The 19,278-nt window shown below is 48.0% G+C and overlaps 1 protein-coding gene across 5 annotated transcripts in view; it reads right to left on the reverse strand.

Annotated features, from left to right (window-relative positions):
* Positions 1-19,278, reverse strand: part of MYLK (myosin light chain kinase) — a 285,327-nt gene that overhangs the window by 35,039 nt on the left and 231,010 nt on the right. For all 5 annotated transcript variants that reach the window (XM_043473161.1, XM_043473160.1, XM_043473157.1 and 2 more), the window contains 4 exons: positions 16,115-16,165; positions 15,262-15,389; positions 13,206-13,359; positions 5,734-6,039 (listed from right to left, as the gene is read on the reverse strand). In XM_043473161.1, the coding sequence (XP_043329096.1) occupies positions 5,734-6,039; positions 13,206-13,359; positions 15,262-15,389; positions 16,115-16,165 (639 nt within the window). The remainder of the gene's footprint in view (positions 1-5,733; positions 6,040-13,205; positions 13,360-15,261; positions 15,390-16,114; positions 16,166-19,278) is intronic.

A 19,278-nucleotide genomic window follows, 5' to 3' on the forward strand; every position in this document is an offset into this window, starting at 1 on the left:
TGCCTTTCTCCTTAGCAGTCAAGATGCAGAGTGCCTTCCTGATCCATGGCTGCAGGGACACAGCTCAGTCTCAGGGAACCCACGCCTCTGTCTCTGTCTCACTGCTACATGGCAACCCGTCCTCTGTGTGGGACGTGGACGGAGGCTCCAGGCTGAGACATTTCCCTTCCTCCTCTTCCTTCTTGTCCTGCCTCCACTCTGTTCACAGGGGGAAGGGTCACGTGAGGAAGAGTCCCAGAGGAGCGGGAGAAAGACCACAGTTCAGTTAGTCAAGCTCTCTGAGCATCAAGGGGCAGTAATGAGAGAGGTGGCCATTCGGCAGCCGTCTTTCCACTGAGGAAGGAGCTAAATTGCACTTGGAAGAACTTCAATGAAATATTAAAAAACAAAAAATCTACTCAGAGCTGTGAGATGCAAGAGTTAAGTGCAAGAACTATTTGGAATATGTTTCTGGGATATTTCTGCAGTCAGATGAGTCCCATCGCCCTGGAGTGGCATTTGGGAGAGGTGCGGCATGGCGCTCCTGCCCTCACAGGGCATGTGCCGAGCGGGCTCCCTGGACAGAGTGGTCCCTTTGCTCAGCGGGGTGCTGCTGTGCCCCCGGTGGACACTAGAGGGCGCCCCCGTCTTCGGGAGGTTGGCCGTGGTCAGCACCCCACCCCCTGCACTGGGTGAGCGGCTGATCTTCCTTGCATCTCTGGGGGCTCTACATCTCTAACTACCCTTGGGGCTCAAGGAAGCCCTTACTCTGCAAGATGCCTCTATCACAGCTGTTTGCTAGCAACTATACAGACTAGAGGGCTTCCCAGGTGGCCCAGTGGTAAAGAATCTGCCTGTCAGGAGACGGAGGTTTGATCCCTGAGTCAGGAAGATCCCCTGGAGGAGGAAATAGCAATCCACTCCAGTGTTCTTGCCTGAAAAATCCCATGGACAGAGGAGCCTGGCGGGGTACAGTCCATGGGGTCACGAAGAGTCAGGCACAACTCAGCGACTGAGCATGCATGCACGCATACAGATTAGAACAAATTAGGATCAGGAGCAAGGATGATGTGGATTTAGGAGTTAGAGCTGAGTGGAGCTTCCTGGGGGGGATGGAGAGGGTGGGAGTGGAGATTCCTGGGGGGGGGATGGGAGACAGCGGCTGTTTTCCGGGTAGGGGGGAGGGGAGGTGCTAGTTTAGCCAGGTTTGGGAAGTCAAGGAGGAGAGCTGTCAGGTTAGGGAGCCTGTCTGAGAGGTGGCCCAGGCATAAGGAGGCCACTGGAGCTGGGTGGGGGCCTCTATGCTGTGCTGTGTCCTCCACTGTATCCCCAGCACCCTCTCAGCGCTGGGAAAACAGGACAGGTGAAGGGCGAATGCAGAGTGAGGGCTGGGATGGAGCTGAGAGGTCAGGATGAAGCCAAGGACTAAAGTTGCTGAAGTGGAGGGAAGAGGGGCCGTGGTAGTGGTGGGGAAGATGAGAGTCAAGGTGAGTGGGGCTTAGAGTAAGTAGGGCTCCCTGGCACTGCCTTTCTGATGATCAGACCCCACTGGCTCACAGCAATGACCTACCATAATCACTTACCCCATCCTGCTTCTACACATGTACATGTACACACACATACACACACACACACACACACACACATAGACTGAGACCCAAGGCACTTTTAAAAAGAAGAGAGACAATCGACCCTGGCTATAACTAACAGGCATCTGAACAGTCCACAGAGAGCTTCACTTGGAAGTCCCACCCCCTTACCCTCACCCTCCCATTCCCCCACCCTCGGTCCCTTAGAAGATGTGCTGCTCTGCCCCTCCCCTTCCTCCCCCTGAGACCATTCAGCTGGCTCTGAGGGTGGGAGCTGCCAGCCTGGAAGCCCTGAGTGGCCTGAACCCCCTCTGGATTGCAGGTGATTTCAACATTTCAACGTTTGTCTGCTCCCAGCCAGGATGGACCCCAGGAGGAGAATCTAAGAACCACCGTATGTGTGTGTGTTGTGGGGGTGGGCACGGGTGGGCAGGGAGGCGGTTTCAACTGACTGTGGGGAAGAAGGGAGGAGACACCTGCCTGGAGCCAAGTGATCTCAGCCCTCCTCTCCACAGACCATCCTCGCAGTCCTGGAAGCTGCTGTCCAGGCCTCTTAAGAGCCAAACTGGCAGCTTCTGTGGCCTCTGGCCTTCTGTGTGGGGCTCATCAAGGATTCTGCAGTCTCTCCTGGTGTATGCTATAAAGGACCTTGGAAGCTTTCCTTTCCACCTAATGTGTGTCTCACTGCCATGTTATCCCCTTTCTGTCACTTTCCCAAGAGGTGGGGAGTCGTCTTCTTGGACAAAGTACTATTCTAAAAACATGCAGACTGGAACCTGGCCACCTGCCCTGGCACCCCCACTCTGACCAGTTTGCTCCCACTCTGCTCACATCAAAGGGGGGCGTCACACGGCAGCAGATGGCAGTTGTGCTGCTCTGTTTCTCTCAGCAGGCATTTGTGAGCAGCTAGTGGCAGGAGCCCCGGGAGACTGCAGAGGCTGGCAGGGCTGCCCTGGGTCCGGGCTCCAGAGTCTCCCCCCAACCCCACCTAGCATGCTGTAGCTCTCACGGAGGCCTGATCTCCAGGTATCTCCAGGGTTTGTATCTCCAGGTATCTCTTGGGCAAAGGCCCCCAAGACAGGACCGCACAGGCAAAATTGTAAATTTGGTGTGTTTTCCATTGGCATCCTCCAAACTTTCTCTCTGGAGCCCTTGTTTAACTTGAGAGTAAAGTTTAATATCTATATTAAACCTAAAATTTAAAACTAAAGACGGTGACCCTGTCATGACAGTTTCCACACTTACGACGCCTCTGGCTATAAGGGTGACTTCAGGCTGTCACTCTATTGAGCTGCTGCTGCTGCTAAGTCACTTTAGTCGTGTCCAACTCTGTGTGACCCTGACATCCGTCGTCCCTGGGATTCTCCAGGCAAGAACACTGGAGTGGGTTGCCATTTCCTTCTCCAATGCATGAAAGTGAAAAGTGAAAGTGAAGTCGCTCAGTGGTGTCTGACTCTTCGCGACCCCATGGACTGCAGCCTACCAGGCTCCTCCGTCCATGGGATTTTCCAGGCAAGAGTACTGGAGTGGGATGCCATTGCCTTCTCTGCATTCTGTTGAGCTGGTCCTTTAGTCTCCTCTCTACCTCATATCTTCAAGTTTATTCTCTCCTAGAGCCCTTTTGCTTGCTTTCCCTCCCCCTTTTCTTCCTGCCCCCAACCTTGCCTCCATCTTAAATTCATAGCACTTGTTTTCTTCTGTTCACAGGACACTTCTTGAAGTGGCATTCCACATAAGCCTCCTTCTTCCATTCATTCCTTAGCCGCAGGCCAACCATTTTTTACCCCATGGAAGCTTCCCAGGTGGCTCATTGGTAAAGAACCCGCCTGCCAATGCAGGATATGCAGGTTCCATCTCTGGGTTGGAAAGATCCCCTGAAATAGGAAATGGCAACCCACTCCAGTATTCTTTCCTGGAAAAGCCCTTGGACAGGGGAACCTGATGGGCTGCAGTCCATGGGACTGCAAAAGAGTTGGACACCACTGAGTGACTGAGCATGCACAGAAGTGCTATGGACTTTGCTCTCAAAGATCACTGCACAGCAAAGGGCTAAATCCAGACATCCTCCCGTGTCCTCATCTTTTTCCCCTTTGCCACTTGCTGCTTCCTGTGTTTCTGCAACACAGCAACCGCCCCTTGCTTCTTCCCCCTCTTAGTCCTTTCTCCGGGTCATGCAGTTTTCTTCATTTATGTGTCAGTGCTGACTTTCTTTCTGCCCTCACTGATGCCCATGGCTTCAATTACCAATTCAATAGTGAAGAGAGCTGGAGCTTAAACCTTTCTCCTGAGCTCTGGACTCAACCATTCAACAGTCTGAAGACACCTCCCTGTGGACAGCCCTCAGACACCTCAAAACCAGAGCCTCCACCTCCTCGGGACTCCCTGCTATCTAACCTCTAAGTCACTAAGAGGCAGCCTGACCTCCTCCATCAGTGTAACCAAAGGAACTCAGGCTCAGGGTCAGACAGCTCTGAGTTCAAGCTTCAGCACACCATTTTCAAGCTTTGTGACCTTGGGCAAATAGCTTCATTCCTCTAAACCTCAGTACCCCATCTGTAAAAGGCGGGTAATAACAGTATCTACTTCATTGAGTTAGATGTGTGAAATAATGCATGGAAAATGCTTTAATCTGGCTATATATTAATAGCAAGTGTTAAATATGTTAGCCACCATGAAACATAATAATCTCTAAATGGCTCCTGAATTTGTGTTTAGTTACAAGCCAGGATGTGGGAGTAATCTTAGACTCTTCTAACTTTTCCCTGCCCAAGAAGTGATTCAGTTCAGTTCAGTTCAGTTGCTCAGTCGTGTCCGACTCTTTGCGACCCCATGAATCGCAGCACGCCAGGCCTCCCTGTCCATCACCAACTCCCAGAGCTTACTCAAACTCATGTCCATCGAGTCGGTGATGCCATCCAGCCATCTCATCCTCTGTTGTCCCCTTCTCCTCCTGCCCCCAATCCCTCCCAGCATCAGGGACTTTTCCAATGAGTCATTAGGAATGGTCAATCCTACCTCCTAAAGTTCCCTTACTATCCTCTCCTGGACTACAACAGAGAGGCCCAATCAGTATCTTACTGACTTCAACCTCACCCCCCATCCCATCCACTCCAGTGCTTCTCAAACTTTCATGTGTATATGAATCCATGGGGGGCTGAGGGTGGATGATGTTAAAATGAAGGTTCAAAATTATTAGGGAAGTAGGGGGTGGGGCTCGTGGAGAATCTGCATCTCTAACAAGTTCCCAGGATCCCAAGACTTTTGGTCCAGACCACACCTTGAGTTGTAAAGGTCTACACTTCCTCAAACTCTTAAAAAAAAAAAAAAGATCTAACTATATCAAGCCCCTACTTTAAAACCTTTGATAACTCACAATTTTATCTAGACTATCCTTTTTGTGTTGCTTCCTCCTATTCTATCTCACACAGCATATTCTCCTGGCCACATATGAGAGTCTCAAAATGACATGTGTTTCTACCAGTTTGTACCTTTGCTCACATTGTTTCCTTTGCAAGGAATGCTTCTCTCTATCTGACCTGCCTCTTGGAATCCTATTCCTTTCTCCAAGACTCAGTGTAAGTATTACATCTAGGAAGTCTTTCCCAAGCTTTATAGCAAAACTATTCATGCTTTCTGCTGTATCTCCACAATTTGTTTATACCGCTATAGTATGAAAAGGATGTGGCCCATCTCAAGATGGTCTTAACTACAGTCTTCACAGCTGTCCTCCTTGTTAGATTTTAAACTTCTGCTCTTAGTGGTCTTCATTTCCTAGGTACCTGACACTGAGTAGACCCTCAAATAGGAGTGCAAGAAAGGAGGGAGAGGGATGGTAGGGGAAGATGATGAAACTGTATGTAGGTCTACCTGAATTCCAGCTTTCTAGGACTGTACTCCTGATTAACACACCATCGCCCCCTGGTGGCACTGTATCAAAATTGCTGGTTCAATATTTTTTGTGAAATTTTTTGTGAAAGATCACAGGTACCTCTTTTAGAGTAATGCTCAGCATTACAACATTGGAAAGCAAGATCCCAAAAGACCCTGACAGTCACCAGTAAAGTCTTGCCAGTTCCCCTGTATCCATCTCCATACAGACTTCTACACACACAAAGTAAGTCATGGACATTTATCTCAAGCCAGTGATGAAAGGAAGGCAGCTTACCTTCTTCAGGTTTCTCTCCCAAGGCTGTGAGTTCAGACTCCTGGCTTGGCTCACTGGTTCCATAGACATTGATTGCACGCACACGGAATTTATACTCTCGGTCAGGCAGCAGGTCTTGAACGTTGAAAGAAGTGCTGCGGCACGTGGCTAGTTCCTTCCACGTCTTGTCCACTGAGTCCCAGATCTCGACACTGTATGACTGTACGGCGCTGCCCCCATCATACGAGGAGCCATACCAGGACAAGGTCAGTGAGGAACTTCGGATGTCAGAGGCACAAGGCGTGCCGGCTGGGGGGTCTGGCTTGTCTGGGGAAACAGAAGGATAGCATCACCCAACTGTGCGCGATTGCAGGGAGAGAAGGTTTTTGAATTAGCCAGTCATTTACAGATGTAAGAGCTGGACCATACAAAAGACTAAACGCCGAAGAATTGATGCTTTCGAACTGTGGGGCTGCAAAAGACACTCGAGAGTCCCTTGGACCACAAGGAGATCAAACCAGTCAATCTCAAAGGAATCAGTCCTGAATATCCATTGGAAGGACTGATGCTGAAGCTGAAGCTCCAATACTCTGACCACCTGATTCAAAGAGCTGACTGATTAGAAAAGATCCTGATGCTGGGAAAGACTGAAGGCAGGAAGAGAAGCGGGGAGACAGAGGATGAGATGGTTGGATGGCATCACTGACTCAATGGACATGAGTTTGAGCAGGCTCCAGGAGATGGTGAAGGACAGGGAAGCCTGGCGTCCACTGGGTTGCAAAGAGTCAAACACAGCTGAGCAACTGAACAACAATGAGGGAGAAGCAGCTGTGTCCCTGATCCCGGCTCTCTTTCCCTCATCTGCACAGTCACACCTATGCAAACACCTGTCTACGTGGGAAGCCCCACAAATACATATACTATTTGCTTGATTATACTGTCTTTTTTGGCTAGTTTCTAGTCTACACGTCATGATTTCCTGTGCTTTGCCCAAGTCATAAACATATTTCTCAGTGTAAACAGATCTAGGAAGCTCCCCAGGAGGTGTGGACTGCTTCCCATCAAAAATATGTCTTTAAAGAGAGCTCAATGTGTGTATGTGCATGTATCTCCTCCATGCCTGAGGCCAGTGACCTGAGACATAACCAGGGGCCAGTCTCTACTTTCTCTGGGACACGGGAAGTGCCTGCACTGCTGAGGGTCAGTACAGCACAGTGAGCTCTGAAGCCACACACAGGGTTTGAATACAGCTCTGCCTTCATTCACTACTTCTTAGCCTCGGTGCTAAGTTTCATCCTCTGAAAATGCACATGATAACAGCACTGTATCACAAGGTTGTCATGAGGTATTCTTAGGAAAACATCCTGTTTGAGTAGCCTTGAACTGTCATCATTATTGCAGAAGTTCATTTCTAACTTTATAAAACATTACTCTTACCCTCTCTTCCATACTCCTGCTGCTGCTGCTTAGTCACTCAGTTGTGTCCGACTCTGTGAGACCCCATGGACTGTAGCCCACTAGGCCCCTCTGTCCATGGGATTCCCCAGGCATGAATACTGGAGTGGGTTGCCATGCCCTCCTCCAGGGGATCTTCCTGACCCAGGGATCGAACCTGGGTATCTTGCATCGCAGGCAGATTCTTTACCACTGAGCTACCAGGGAAGCCCTCCGACCTCCTAGGATGGGTATAAAATGATAGAGAATTTCAAAGCAAACCACAGTAGCAAATCACAGTCATCTTTAAGGGCCGGAAAATAAGCTGAAGATACAAACTAGGAGCAGTCCCTTGGGCTGGCCACCATCCTCTTCAGACCAGTAATGCTAAGAACCAGTAACACTGCCAACTTCAAGGCAGATCACAGCAGCCAGTATGCTCATTAACGAGGTTCTTGAGTTTTGAGATTTTTGATAGTTGTTAATCTCCGCCTGCAATGCAGGAGACACAGGAGATGCGGGTTTGATCCCTGGGTCTGAAGATACCCTGGAGGAGGAAATATCAACCCACTCCAGTATTCTTGCCTGAAAAATCCCATGGACAGAGGAGCCTGGTGGTTTAAAGTCCATGGGGTTGCAAAGAGTCGGACACAACTAAGGAACTAAGCATGATTAAGCACATCTGAACAAAATTCTCCTATTTTTCAGATTTAGTCTCTGCAGGTAGTTGGTTTAGTTACAGATACAGATGTACAGTAACCTTCATCTCCTCTAAGACAATCTGCACTTCAGAGTTCTCTATCAAGAAAGGTCATGTATTATGCTCTGTGAATTTATAAGCTATGTGAATTCTAGCTAATTCCTTAACTTCCAAGACTATTTTGCTTGTTTTTGTCATTTCGAAAGTGGGGTTATATATCAGTCTCTCTGGGGTTCTGAAAGCATCAAATAAAGCAAACCCAGGTAATGTACTTGATTCCTGCTTTCCCACACCTCAGCTAGGTAGGAAGGCCAAAGAAAATTCCTGCAGATGACCGAAGCATATGGAGGAGAAGAAAAAAACATCCTCTGTGTGTGTGTGTGTATATACATATACATATAAACACATACATACTCATACGTGTGCATACACATACACCTATACACAGACATACCATACATACTATACACATACATATTCATCCCCTCCCCTCCAAGTCCTGCTGCTTCTTCATTCCAGCCAGGAATGCACTGCCTGGAAGCATCCCCTGCAGCTCAAACCTGGGTTGACTCGCCCTGGGATGACTCTGGGGCTGTGACAGCCACTCCCTGCTGGTGACAGTCACTCTGGAGGCCTCTTGTGATGGAACCACTTTCACTGGTTGCTCAACATGTTCTCTTAGAAAGACTGTTTGTTCTAAAAGATATATTGGTCTTTCTAGAAATATTTCTGGTGTTGGCTAAGAGGTTTATTACTCTAAACTCTCTTACAGGCAAGTGGTTCAAGTCCTCTAAGATCCAGCGAAAGAAGTAAAAAGGCCTAAAGAAGGATGAAAGACAGACTCCTTGCCTCCTTTAGAGGATATGCCTGGAAAACTTCTGACTGGACATGTTTGGTGTCCTGTAGTTTGAGATAACAAATACAGATACACTCTACTGACTGATATATTCCCCTCCTGCTTTAGTGAAGAAGAGAAAACTTTGAGAAACGGCTATTTTGGAAGAGGTACTATTAATCCCCCACCCTGCTCCAAATGTCTTTTGGCTGAAAGAGAAAAAAACAGGCACCAGACATATGTCATGGCCTGAAGCACAAGAGAAGCTGCAAAACTGGAGAGAACATCTTTAATTCCAAGTGAAACCTCAATGCTTTCAAGGAATCTGATGCCAAATTAAGGGCTTCAGAACAGAGGCAAGTCTGAAGTCATGGGAGATTGGAAGCCCTCTCCCCCACAACTGCCCTTAGAGCCACGGGCTGTGCCTGATGTCTTCTGTTCTTTCCAACCTACAGAGTCCACACAGAGGCTGGACAAGCTGGGGATGAAAACCCTCAGGACAGAACAGATGTTCTTAGAACAGCCTCCCCTCCATACCAAAGACACAGACAAACTCAGTCTGGGGGGAGGCTGGGCACGGCCTGGCAAAGGCCAGGCGGGCTCGGTGACTGGGGCCCCGAGCTCCAAGCTTCTGTGGAATTCTCTCATAACTCCCTGGACACTGGCCTAGCCGAATGGGAAAGGCTGAGTCTAAGGGAAGGGTCTTCGGTGGCAATAGCTCCAGGATTAGAAAATGTTCAGTAAATGTTCTCACTCCTGGGAAATCGGAGGATCTCATCTCTAATGCTTCTCTATGCTGACAATCTCTATGCACTTGTGCATTTGAAGGTGGTCTTTGACTGGATCTAACCCCACCCTGACCTCCCTTCACATGCACCTGCAGCTTTTAAACTTTGGCAGGGCTGTGAGGGCCCCCAGGTTGTGCACCTGGGTAATCCCGGCCCTCTGGGGTTAGGCAAGGTGTTGCGCTTACCAAGAACACCCAGCTGGCCAGTGGCAGAGTCAAAAGGAGATTCTAAAGGTCTCCAAACCCTCACTCCAGGGGACTGTTTTCTTCTAGGCTATCAGGCCACATAAGATCAAGAAAGCATCTTGCTCAAGCCCAAGCCAAGCATTATGAAGTGAAATCATCTGTCCTTAAAAATCATGCAAGTTCCCAGCTCAGATAGCCCTGGGGTGTTATCGGGTACCTGGGATTTTCTCTGCTGCATTCTTCTCCTTTAAAGATCTGCAGAGTGGTCTGTTTGTCTTGTGCTGGACTAGTCACATGAAGGACTCCATCTGGGGCAAGCTGCTCTCTCCTGCTTGAGCAGCCCCTCCCTCACCCTTCCCAGGCTGAGACTGAAGACCCAGGCATTGGCAGAGGCCCTCTAAGCTTCATACATCCCTGCACTGCCCTTTGTTTTGGTTGTTGTTCAGTTGCTAAGTTGTGTCGGACTCTTTGCAACCCCTGAACTGTAGCCCGCCAGGCTTCCCTGTCATCCACTATCTGTCCTTTAACATACAATAATAATAATAAGCCTTCAAAATAGCTAAACATCACTCTTTTAAAGTAACTGAGGCAAAGGCTAATTTTTATCATCATTTTTAAAACTGTGTGCTGTGTGCTCAGTCACTCAGTTGTGTCCACCTCTTTGTGATCCCATGGACTATAACCCACCAGGCTCCTCTGCCCATAGGATTTCCCAAGCAAAATTACTGGAGTGGGTTGTCATTTCCCCCTCCAGGGGATCTTCCCAAACCAGGGATCAAATCCACGTCTCTTGGGTCTCCTGAACTGGCAGGCAGATTCTTTACCACTGAGCAACCTGGGAAGCCGCCCCCCAACCCCTTTAAAAAAAAAAAAAAAAAAGATAGGAGTCATAAAGTTAGTGGTAAACTTCTCTTCCTGTATGTTCTTTAAAGTACTCCTTTCTTTTCAGATAGTTTATGATTTTTAATTCTAGGAGTCATAAACTATCTGAAAATAACAGGGTATTTTAAAGAACATACAGAAGAGAAGTTTACTGCTAACTAGTAGAATCCCAGGGACAGAGGAGCCTGGTGGGCTGCCGTCTATGGGGTCGCACAGAGTCAGACACGACTGAAGTGACTTAGCAGCAGCAGCAGCTGTAGAAATTGTGCTAAATCGGCCTTATGCAGTGGGCTTACAAATGGATGCATCCAAAGTGCTTGAAACAGTCCAGAGTAGGCCAAACAATCTCTGTTTTGTCTCATTTACATTTTAGATCTACTTAATCAACCCTGATCATATAATACACAGATGTCCCTAGAGACAGGCAGGTAAATCTGGGCTTAATCCAGGTTTACTTTGGACTGAGTCGAAATCCACAGGCTCTGAATGAATGCGGATTTGCTGTATCCATCAATGCAAGTCCTCATTTTATTGAGCAATTCTATTCTTAGCTCTCCAAGGGGGAGGCAGACAGAAAGCCCTTCCCCTCCATTCCATTCCCCTCCCAGGACGGCATTTAACATGCTGCTCCTGCCAGCTGGCGGGCAGCCACGCCAATGGCCCTGTCAGCACTGGCCGAGGAGAATGAGAAACTAAACCATAAAAGGCCACAACTGCAGGCCGGGCGGTGGTGATGGGGGAGGGGAGCTGGTGGCACTGCGCGGAGCGTGAGGGCCGGGGGCACCGGCTGCAGAAGAGCAGTTCCAAGGAGTTGACCCTAAAGTTCCCCCAGCAAGGGCAGGTCAGAGAGAACATCAAGGAAAACTGGAAACCACTGCCTGCTGATGGGTGGGGCATGGGGCCAAATTGATACTTCAGGTACAGATTTAAGGGTAAAGATGAACTGGATCACTAGTACCAACTGCCCACCCCCAGGAGTGTTCCTGACTCCAGGAGGAACAGATTAGAATAAGCATCTGGAGTCACCAAAGAGACAGCGAGGGAGACAAGGGTCCCTGCTGTCTTTTACAGAGGAGAAACTGTTCCCTGAGACCTTGGACCACTGGCATTCCCAGGGAGAAAAACTCCTGCCCTAAGGAAACCAAGGGCTTCTCCAGTGGTTCAGCAGTAAAGAATCTGCCTGCAATGCAGAGATGTGGGTTCGATCTCTGGGCCAGGAAGATCCCCTGGAGGAGGGCATGGCAACCCACTCCAGTATTCTTGCCTGGAGAATCCCGTGGACAGAGAAGCCTGGCAGGCTACAGTCCATGGGGTCATAGAGAGTCGGACACGACTGAGCGACTGAGCATGCACACATGCACGCACAAGGAAACTAAACACAAAGAGGATGGAATCAATGAATGCCAGGCAAAAGGCTTTCATGTGTACCACGCATGAAGGCCCACAAGTGCACTGGGACCAGCCTGCTGTCCATCTGCTGCTCCTTCAAGGTCCTGAATGCCTGCCACGTGAGAGGACAGCGGGCTGAACACGACGGACAGCAGGAAGGCAGTTAGGAAGCTTGCTTGATATTTCAGGAGAGAGTAGACCCGAGCATGAAAAGCATAGTGATTGAGGTGGAGAGGGAAAAGTGAGCCTGGAGACAGACTCTGAACTCAGTCCTGTGATACAGAAGACATGAAAAAGGGAGTGGACTAGGGATTAGGAGGGCACAGTGATCTCAGAAAGGCAGTCCCAGCAGAAGAATGGAGCCTGGGGGCCAGGCTACAGGGAGCTAAAAAGTGTTGCCAGTGAGGCGAAGAAGCAGACTCAAAGTAGAGACTGGCTCTCTCAGAGGGCTTGGCTATGGAGAGAGAGCAGGAGATACTGCAAGAGTTGTGTCTGTGTGCATGGGGAAGATGATGGGGGAGACTTGGCAACATTTATAGGAGAAAAAGAGAAGCTGCAAAAAAGAAGGGTTGGGGACTTACGGGGCTTGGGGGCCCGTAGCCCTCAGGAGCCTGTGGTCTGGAGCACAGGAGAAAGGTGGGCAACACCCAGAGCCTGGAGGGTGGAATCAACATGGGGACAGAGAGACGCCTGCAGGTGTGGGGCCACGAAGCTGAGCAAGTTCATGTCTCATGCCTCCTATGTCTTGGAGAGGCCAGAGGCCAAGGCCTGCAGGGTAAAGGGTCTCGAGGAATGGCTGTCACAGGAAGTGGGAGACAGAGCTGACCAGTACCAATGCCTCCGCTGAGCCTGGATGTTGACAGAGCCCAGGGCTGAGGCTGTGAGTTGATGTCATCTCCCTGCTGCACCACGGGCTCAGGCAGAGTGGCAGTAAAGTTGAAAGGCAGCACTGATTCAAGGTGAGGGTCTGCCAGGGGACTGGGAGGGGACAGGACCAGGGGGACAGGGTGTCACAGGGGCTAGCTACGGAGAGCTGTGGTGGTGGAACTCGGGGTCTCCAAAGGCTAGAGAGGGAAGCCTGAGGAGATTCACAGAAAAAGGAAAACACTATATGTGCAAGGTCTGGGATTTTCAACAAGCAGGAAGGGCAGCCACAGTGTGAGAACAGGAAGAGAAAGGAAGGCCGTGGGCAGAGGGAACACATGTGCTGGGGGAGTACCCCAAAGGTGAGGCCTGGAAGCCCACCATCCTGCCTTCTGCACACCCGTCCCCAGACTCACCCACCACGGTGAGGTTGACCTGGGCCTGCCTGCTGCCCAGTTTGTTCTCCACCAGCAGGGTGTAGCAGCCACAGTGCTCCTGGCACGCCGCCCGGATGGTGAGCTTGCTGCCCTGCTCGCTGTTCTCCACCTTGATGTGCTCGCTGTCCTGGATCTGGGGGCAGAGAGTGGGCCAGGCGCTGGAGACTTGAGCCAGAAAGGAAGGGGGCTCCAAGCCACGCCCCACACCCCCTAAGGGATGCAGCTGGATAGTGGTGTGGGGCTGGTCCTGTCTGCACCCTGGGCTTCCCGCTCAGGGCCCCTTCTCCTGCATTCAAAGCCAAGCTGCTCTGATGGGGCCCAGATCTGAGCAGGAAGGAAGGGTGCTGAGCAGTGTCTGGGGGTTGGGAATAAGCTATGTCTTCACTTGCTGCCCTAGACTGGAAACGAGGAACATCCCAGCCCGCTCCACTGCTCTGGGATGGGAGGGTGGGAGAACATATTTGATCAAAGTCACGTACAAAGCCCACCCAGAGGGTTCTGACCTCCTCTGTGCTGTCAAATACCAATACCGATCACATGTGGCTACTCAAATTTTAGTTGAATGGAAAATAACCCAAATGTCCATTAATGAATGAACAAATAAAACACGGTACATCCAGATAACGGAATATTATTTGGCCATAAAAATGGACGGAGTACTGCTGGTTCATGTTACAGTATGGATATGCCCTGAAAATATTATGCTAAGTTAAAAAAAAAAACCCAGACACAAAAGAACACATATAATTCCATTTATGAGAAATGCCCAGAATAGGCAAATCCTTAGAGACAGAAAATAGGTTAGGGTAACCAGAGTCTGGGGGAAGGGAAGAAATGACTGCTAATGGATCTGGGCTTTCCTTTTGAGGTGATAAAAATGTTCTGGAATTAGAAAATTGTTATAGTTACACAACCTTGTGAATATATGTACACTTTAAAAGGGTGAATTTCCTGATGTGTGAACTCTATCTTTACAAAACTGTTATAACCATTTTTAACTAACTGAAATGTAAAATTCAGTTTCTCAATTGCAGTAGTCACATTTCACAAGCTCAATAGCCACATGAATTTAGTGGCTACCATACTGGATAACAGATACAGAACAATTACATCACTACAGAAAGTTCTGTTGGATGGAGCTGGGACTCGGCTAAATGTCTCTGAAGAGGGTTAAGATTTGCATCTCACTTCAGACATCACTAACCCAGACAAAACCCACTTTGGGAGAAGGCCAGCTTCTCTTCTTGTCTTTTGAGAACAACCCTTCTTTCCTCCCCAGTACAAGCCTCCCACCTCTTGGCCTTAGGACAGTTTGAATGGGTTAGGAATGAAGCAACAGAGGCTTCAAGAAGTCATCACACCTTCTGTGGAGTTCCAGACCCAGGGCCAGCCCGCCATTCTAGCATGTGGGTACACATTGCCAGTGTGGGACTGGAGGAATGGATAAGCTCCTTAAGCTCCTTTAAAAGGAACCAGTTATTTGGAAATTTAAACATTTTCCCATAGGACTGTTCTTATAAATGATAGTTAGATTTCTGGGTCAGGAAGCCAAAATTCTGTTTAACGTACAAGTCAGATTCTCAAATACTCAGACGCACTTTTATCTCTCCAGCACATGGTAAGTCTAAGTGGTTGCCACAGATAGGGCTCAGTAAGCTGGCACAGAATCACAGAAAGCTCAGGGGTCTGAGAGATCATTCAGGTCACTGGTTTGATTTTCCTGACTCCGAGAAGAATTCTAGGCAGAGATATCAAAATCAGGTGGGAGCCATGGGTGGTTTGTTCTATTATGTCCTTCATACTCTATCACACAAATTGTCTATAAAACAGGCATTCTTGCCAGGTGCTGAAGAAAAGGTTATTAAGAGCTCAAATTTGGTGGGTGGGTGATGGTGGTGAGGGGCTCTCCCATGTCTAAGGCCCCCTTGATGAACAGTGATGCTGCCTCCATCACAGCGTTTCTCATTCCCTCTGGCCCAGAGTTGCTCTGGAAGTTGTGCGGGTTACTCTTGGGCCACTGCCCTCCGGGACTGACCTGCTTTCGGAACTTCATCCAGGTACAGGTGATGGGCTGGGTGCCGGTCACCTTACCAAACAGCTCCACAGACTCTCCTGCTCGCACCTTCTGGTCCTCAGGAAACTGGATGATCTGAGGCGGCATGGCTGGGGGAGGACAAGAGGGAGAGTGAGCTCGAGGAAGAAGGAGCCGCAAATGTTCTGATACCATCTGACGCTTCTGGTCACGCTGGTCTGTGTCTCCTCTCTCACCTTCTGGAGCCTTCAGGGTGAGACTGAGGGCAGTGACCTCTGCTCCACATACTTAGGCTGACGGACCTGCTAGTTCTGTTGGTCTCTTGATCCTGATTCCAACAGAAGTGACCGATACAGCATGACTCTCTGCTGGTTGGTTGCTCTGGTATTTGTGATTTCCCCTAAGTTTTTGAATCTTATATCTTAACTCCTTTCTTAACTATGTAGTGCCTTGCCATCTAACATCCAGGTCACTCTAGCTAACAGGCTCAAACTGGTTCACATCCTCAAATGTCTTTCCATGGAAAACAGACAGTGCTTCCTATGACAGGGACCTACAGAGCAGACCATGAGAACAGCACAAAGTGGATCATTTCCACAAGGGCATACTGGAGGACAGAGGGGTGAGCAGGCTTTATGCCAGGACAGAAGGAGAAAAGGCAAGTAGTGAAGAGGGTGGAGGACCCAGACTTGCAGAAACTCAGGGAAAATTCAGCCTAACTATTGCAGAGCTTGAATCCGGGGTGGGGGTGTGGTCTCCTGGGACCACAGCCCCAGTGATCAGTCTAGCAGAGCAAAGGGAAAACCCCTCACGGCAGATGACTCCCTTGTCCCTAAATGCTGCTGCGACCAATTACCTGCCTTCGGAGGTGTCTTGGGGGCAGGCTTCTTTTTCACAGTTGCATCACCTGAAAAAAAGACATTCACAGGTTATTTTCTGTGTTTTCACAAGGGTCCTAAGTCCTGGGAAGGGCGCCGTCTTACCCTCTGGCCCCTCATCCAGACAGAGACCTCACTTGAATATGCCTTTGGAGACCTTGCAGACTCACATGGACAACCTCACGAGCAAATGAATATCCCTTCTCGGGGGGCCTCCGGAGGGATCCCTGGAACCTCCATAGAGATAAACACTTCAAAAATGCTTAAGTGTCCATTCTCCATTTCAGTGAGGATAACCCCAAACTCACTAACTCTTCTCTTACCCTAACTTTCAGGAAACTCATAAAGGAAATTATGTCAGATAAACTGGCTAAATTTAGTCCTTGGTGTGGATCCAAGGGTCTCAGCCTTCCTTTTTGTAACAGACTATGGATTGGTGGCTTTTATTTATTTAACGTTTGTTGAATGGATCAGTGAGTGAATGAACAAACGAATGAACCAATCAATGGTCCCCTCCATTCTTAAGGCTACACTCTCCAAATAACTCACATAAGAAAAATGACCCAAACAGACCAGTTTTGCAACACAAAACTATTCACTGGTCTAAGTAGTAATACAGTGATCATGCAAAGATATTCTCAACTATCTTCATGGCTTATTTTCATATTTCTTTCAGGTCTTTGTTCAAAAGTTATCTAACCTACTTATCCAAATGAAAACCTGCATTCACACAAACATTTGTATATGAATGTTTGTAGTGGGTATATTTGTGATTGTCCAAAACTAGAAGTTATCCAATTGCCCTTCAACTGGAGAATGGATGAATGTGGTACATCCATACGAGGAAATACCACTCACTCACCAACAAAAAGGAACAAACTTCTGATACACACAACATGATGAATCTCAATGATTCATCCTTCTCTTCCACTAAGAGAAGAGAAAGGCTATGTACTGTATAATTCTGTTTGTAGGCCATTTTAGAAAAGGCAAAACTATAGGGACAGAGAAAAGGTGGGTGTAGGAGGGGTTGACTACTGAGGGGCACAAGGACATGTTTTAAGGTGTAGAGCCATATCTTGGTCATGGTTGTAGTTACAAGACTATAAACATTTGTCAAGAGCTGTGCAATAGAACCGGTGAACTCTATTGTGTATAAAATTATACCATAATATGAAAAATGGGAAAGAGTTGCTTAATCAATGAGATCCTCCTGAACCACTCTACATCAAATAGCTGTGGTTTTATAAGATATTGTCCTTATTTTTAAGAAGAATATAGGTGTAGAGGATACCATATGTGAAACTTACTTTCAAACTGCTCATAAAAAATAATGTGTATGTATGTACATGTGTATATGTTTGTGAAGAGGTAGAAGGAAAGAGAAGTGAAAAACAGAGAAGGAAAGAGAATATATGATAAAGCAAACATGATAAAACATCAGTATTTGGAGAATGTGAGTGAAGGGTCTACAAGGATTATTTGTACTAAGTAGTACAACTTTTCTCCAGTTCTGAAATTTCAAAATAAAAGTTAAACAGAAAGTTAAACAATGTTTTATCCCATCAACATGATGTAGTTGTTCAAATGAGGGAGAAAGAGAGAGCAGCGTCTGGTGAGGAGATGGCTGGAAGGTGGGATACAAAACAGAGTGGACCTGAAAGATAATCTTTAAAAAAATTTTTTTTTTCTTCATGGTAGCACATTTGTTGCTAACTGACATTTCCAGGCATAATCTTATTTATTTAACTAGACTGTGTGGCATGCAGGACTTTAGTTCTCCTACCAGGGATCAATCCCTTGCCCCCTACAGTGGAAACAGAGTCTTTGCCATTGGACTGCCAGGGAAGTCCCTTGTGATGATCTGACTTGAAGAGAAGAGTCCCATTGATTAGGAACAGAGTGTCTCAGAGTAGAGAGCCATGTTTATGATGTTTGGTGGAAGATCAGCAGGATGATGTTTGGTGGGAGGTAGCTGGAGCACAGGGCTGATTTCAGAGAGCAGTGGCATAAAGGTGGTGGGACAATTTAAGAAGATAGAAAAATTCTGCCCCTCAGTCACACTCGTCACATTTCAAGTGCTCATAGCCATACATGGTTAGTGGCTTCTATTGTGCAGATAGAGAGCATTGCAATCATCACAGAAAAATTCTATTGGACAGTTCTAGTCTAGAATGAATGTGCGAGTTAGGTCTTTGTTCTGAGTAACAGGGAATCCTGACTCAAACAAGAGTCCAGCTAGTCTAGAGGACCTCTGGAGGTCTTTCCAATTCCAGGGCATGAGAAAATCCAATTAGGAGGCTATTGCCATACTCTTAGAAGAAACTGATCCAGGTCTGGCCTTGGTAAAGGCTGCAGAAAATAAAATACAAATATGAGATGGAAGAAAACTTAAAAGATTTTAAGGGCTAAACAAGAGACAGGAACAAAGATTCCTCAGGGATTTCTTGCTTGAAATAAATGGGAAAAATTTTATTGATGCAATATGGAATTTGGGAGTGAAAGATGAGGAGTTTGGCTTGGTCTAAGAGAATGTGGTTGATAAAAGGGTTTAAGCAGTATATAGGCTAGAAGTCCAGGATCAGAATTCTAGAAAGAGTTGGTAGAAGCTGAAAGAGAAAGATTACAGGATCAAACATGCAATCATTAATGGGAACTGTGAGGATGGGTCAGTTCTTTGGGGGAAAAGTACAGTGAAAGGTGAAAAAGGGTCAGGATCTTATCTGAGGTGATGCCACTAGTAAGGAGCTGGCATGAGGCAGATGGGCTATGGAGGGACTGTCCCTGTGACCCAGGATGGAGGACGAAGGGCACCAAGAAGGTACGACCAACATCGGGTGATGCGTGGGCAGGAGATGCACCACCACCTCCAGTTTGAGAGGGCAGGACATGGGTTAGAAGTTGCTCTAGAGGAGATTCTCAAGAAAACAGGTAGTAAGCCAACTAATCCATCAAGAATTCCCGAGATGAGAGGGACACAGAGAGACAGGGTGACAGAAGAGGGAATGTCAAGCTAAGGTTTCTTCCACAGTGAGAGAGAAGAATCCAGATGTGAGAGCAGAAGACTAGGACTAGGTGAGAGAAAGAGCCCAGAGATACTAGTAGGCAAATGCCCCCGGGCACTCCCAGACCCCTCAGGAGT

The sequence above is a fragment of the Cervus canadensis genome, chromosome 7 (genome assembly GCF_019320065.1).
Source record: "Cervus canadensis isolate Bull #8, Minnesota chromosome 7, ASM1932006v1, whole genome shotgun sequence".
In the NCBI taxonomy this organism is placed as follows: domain Eukaryota; kingdom Metazoa; phylum Chordata; class Mammalia; order Artiodactyla; family Cervidae; genus Cervus; species Cervus canadensis.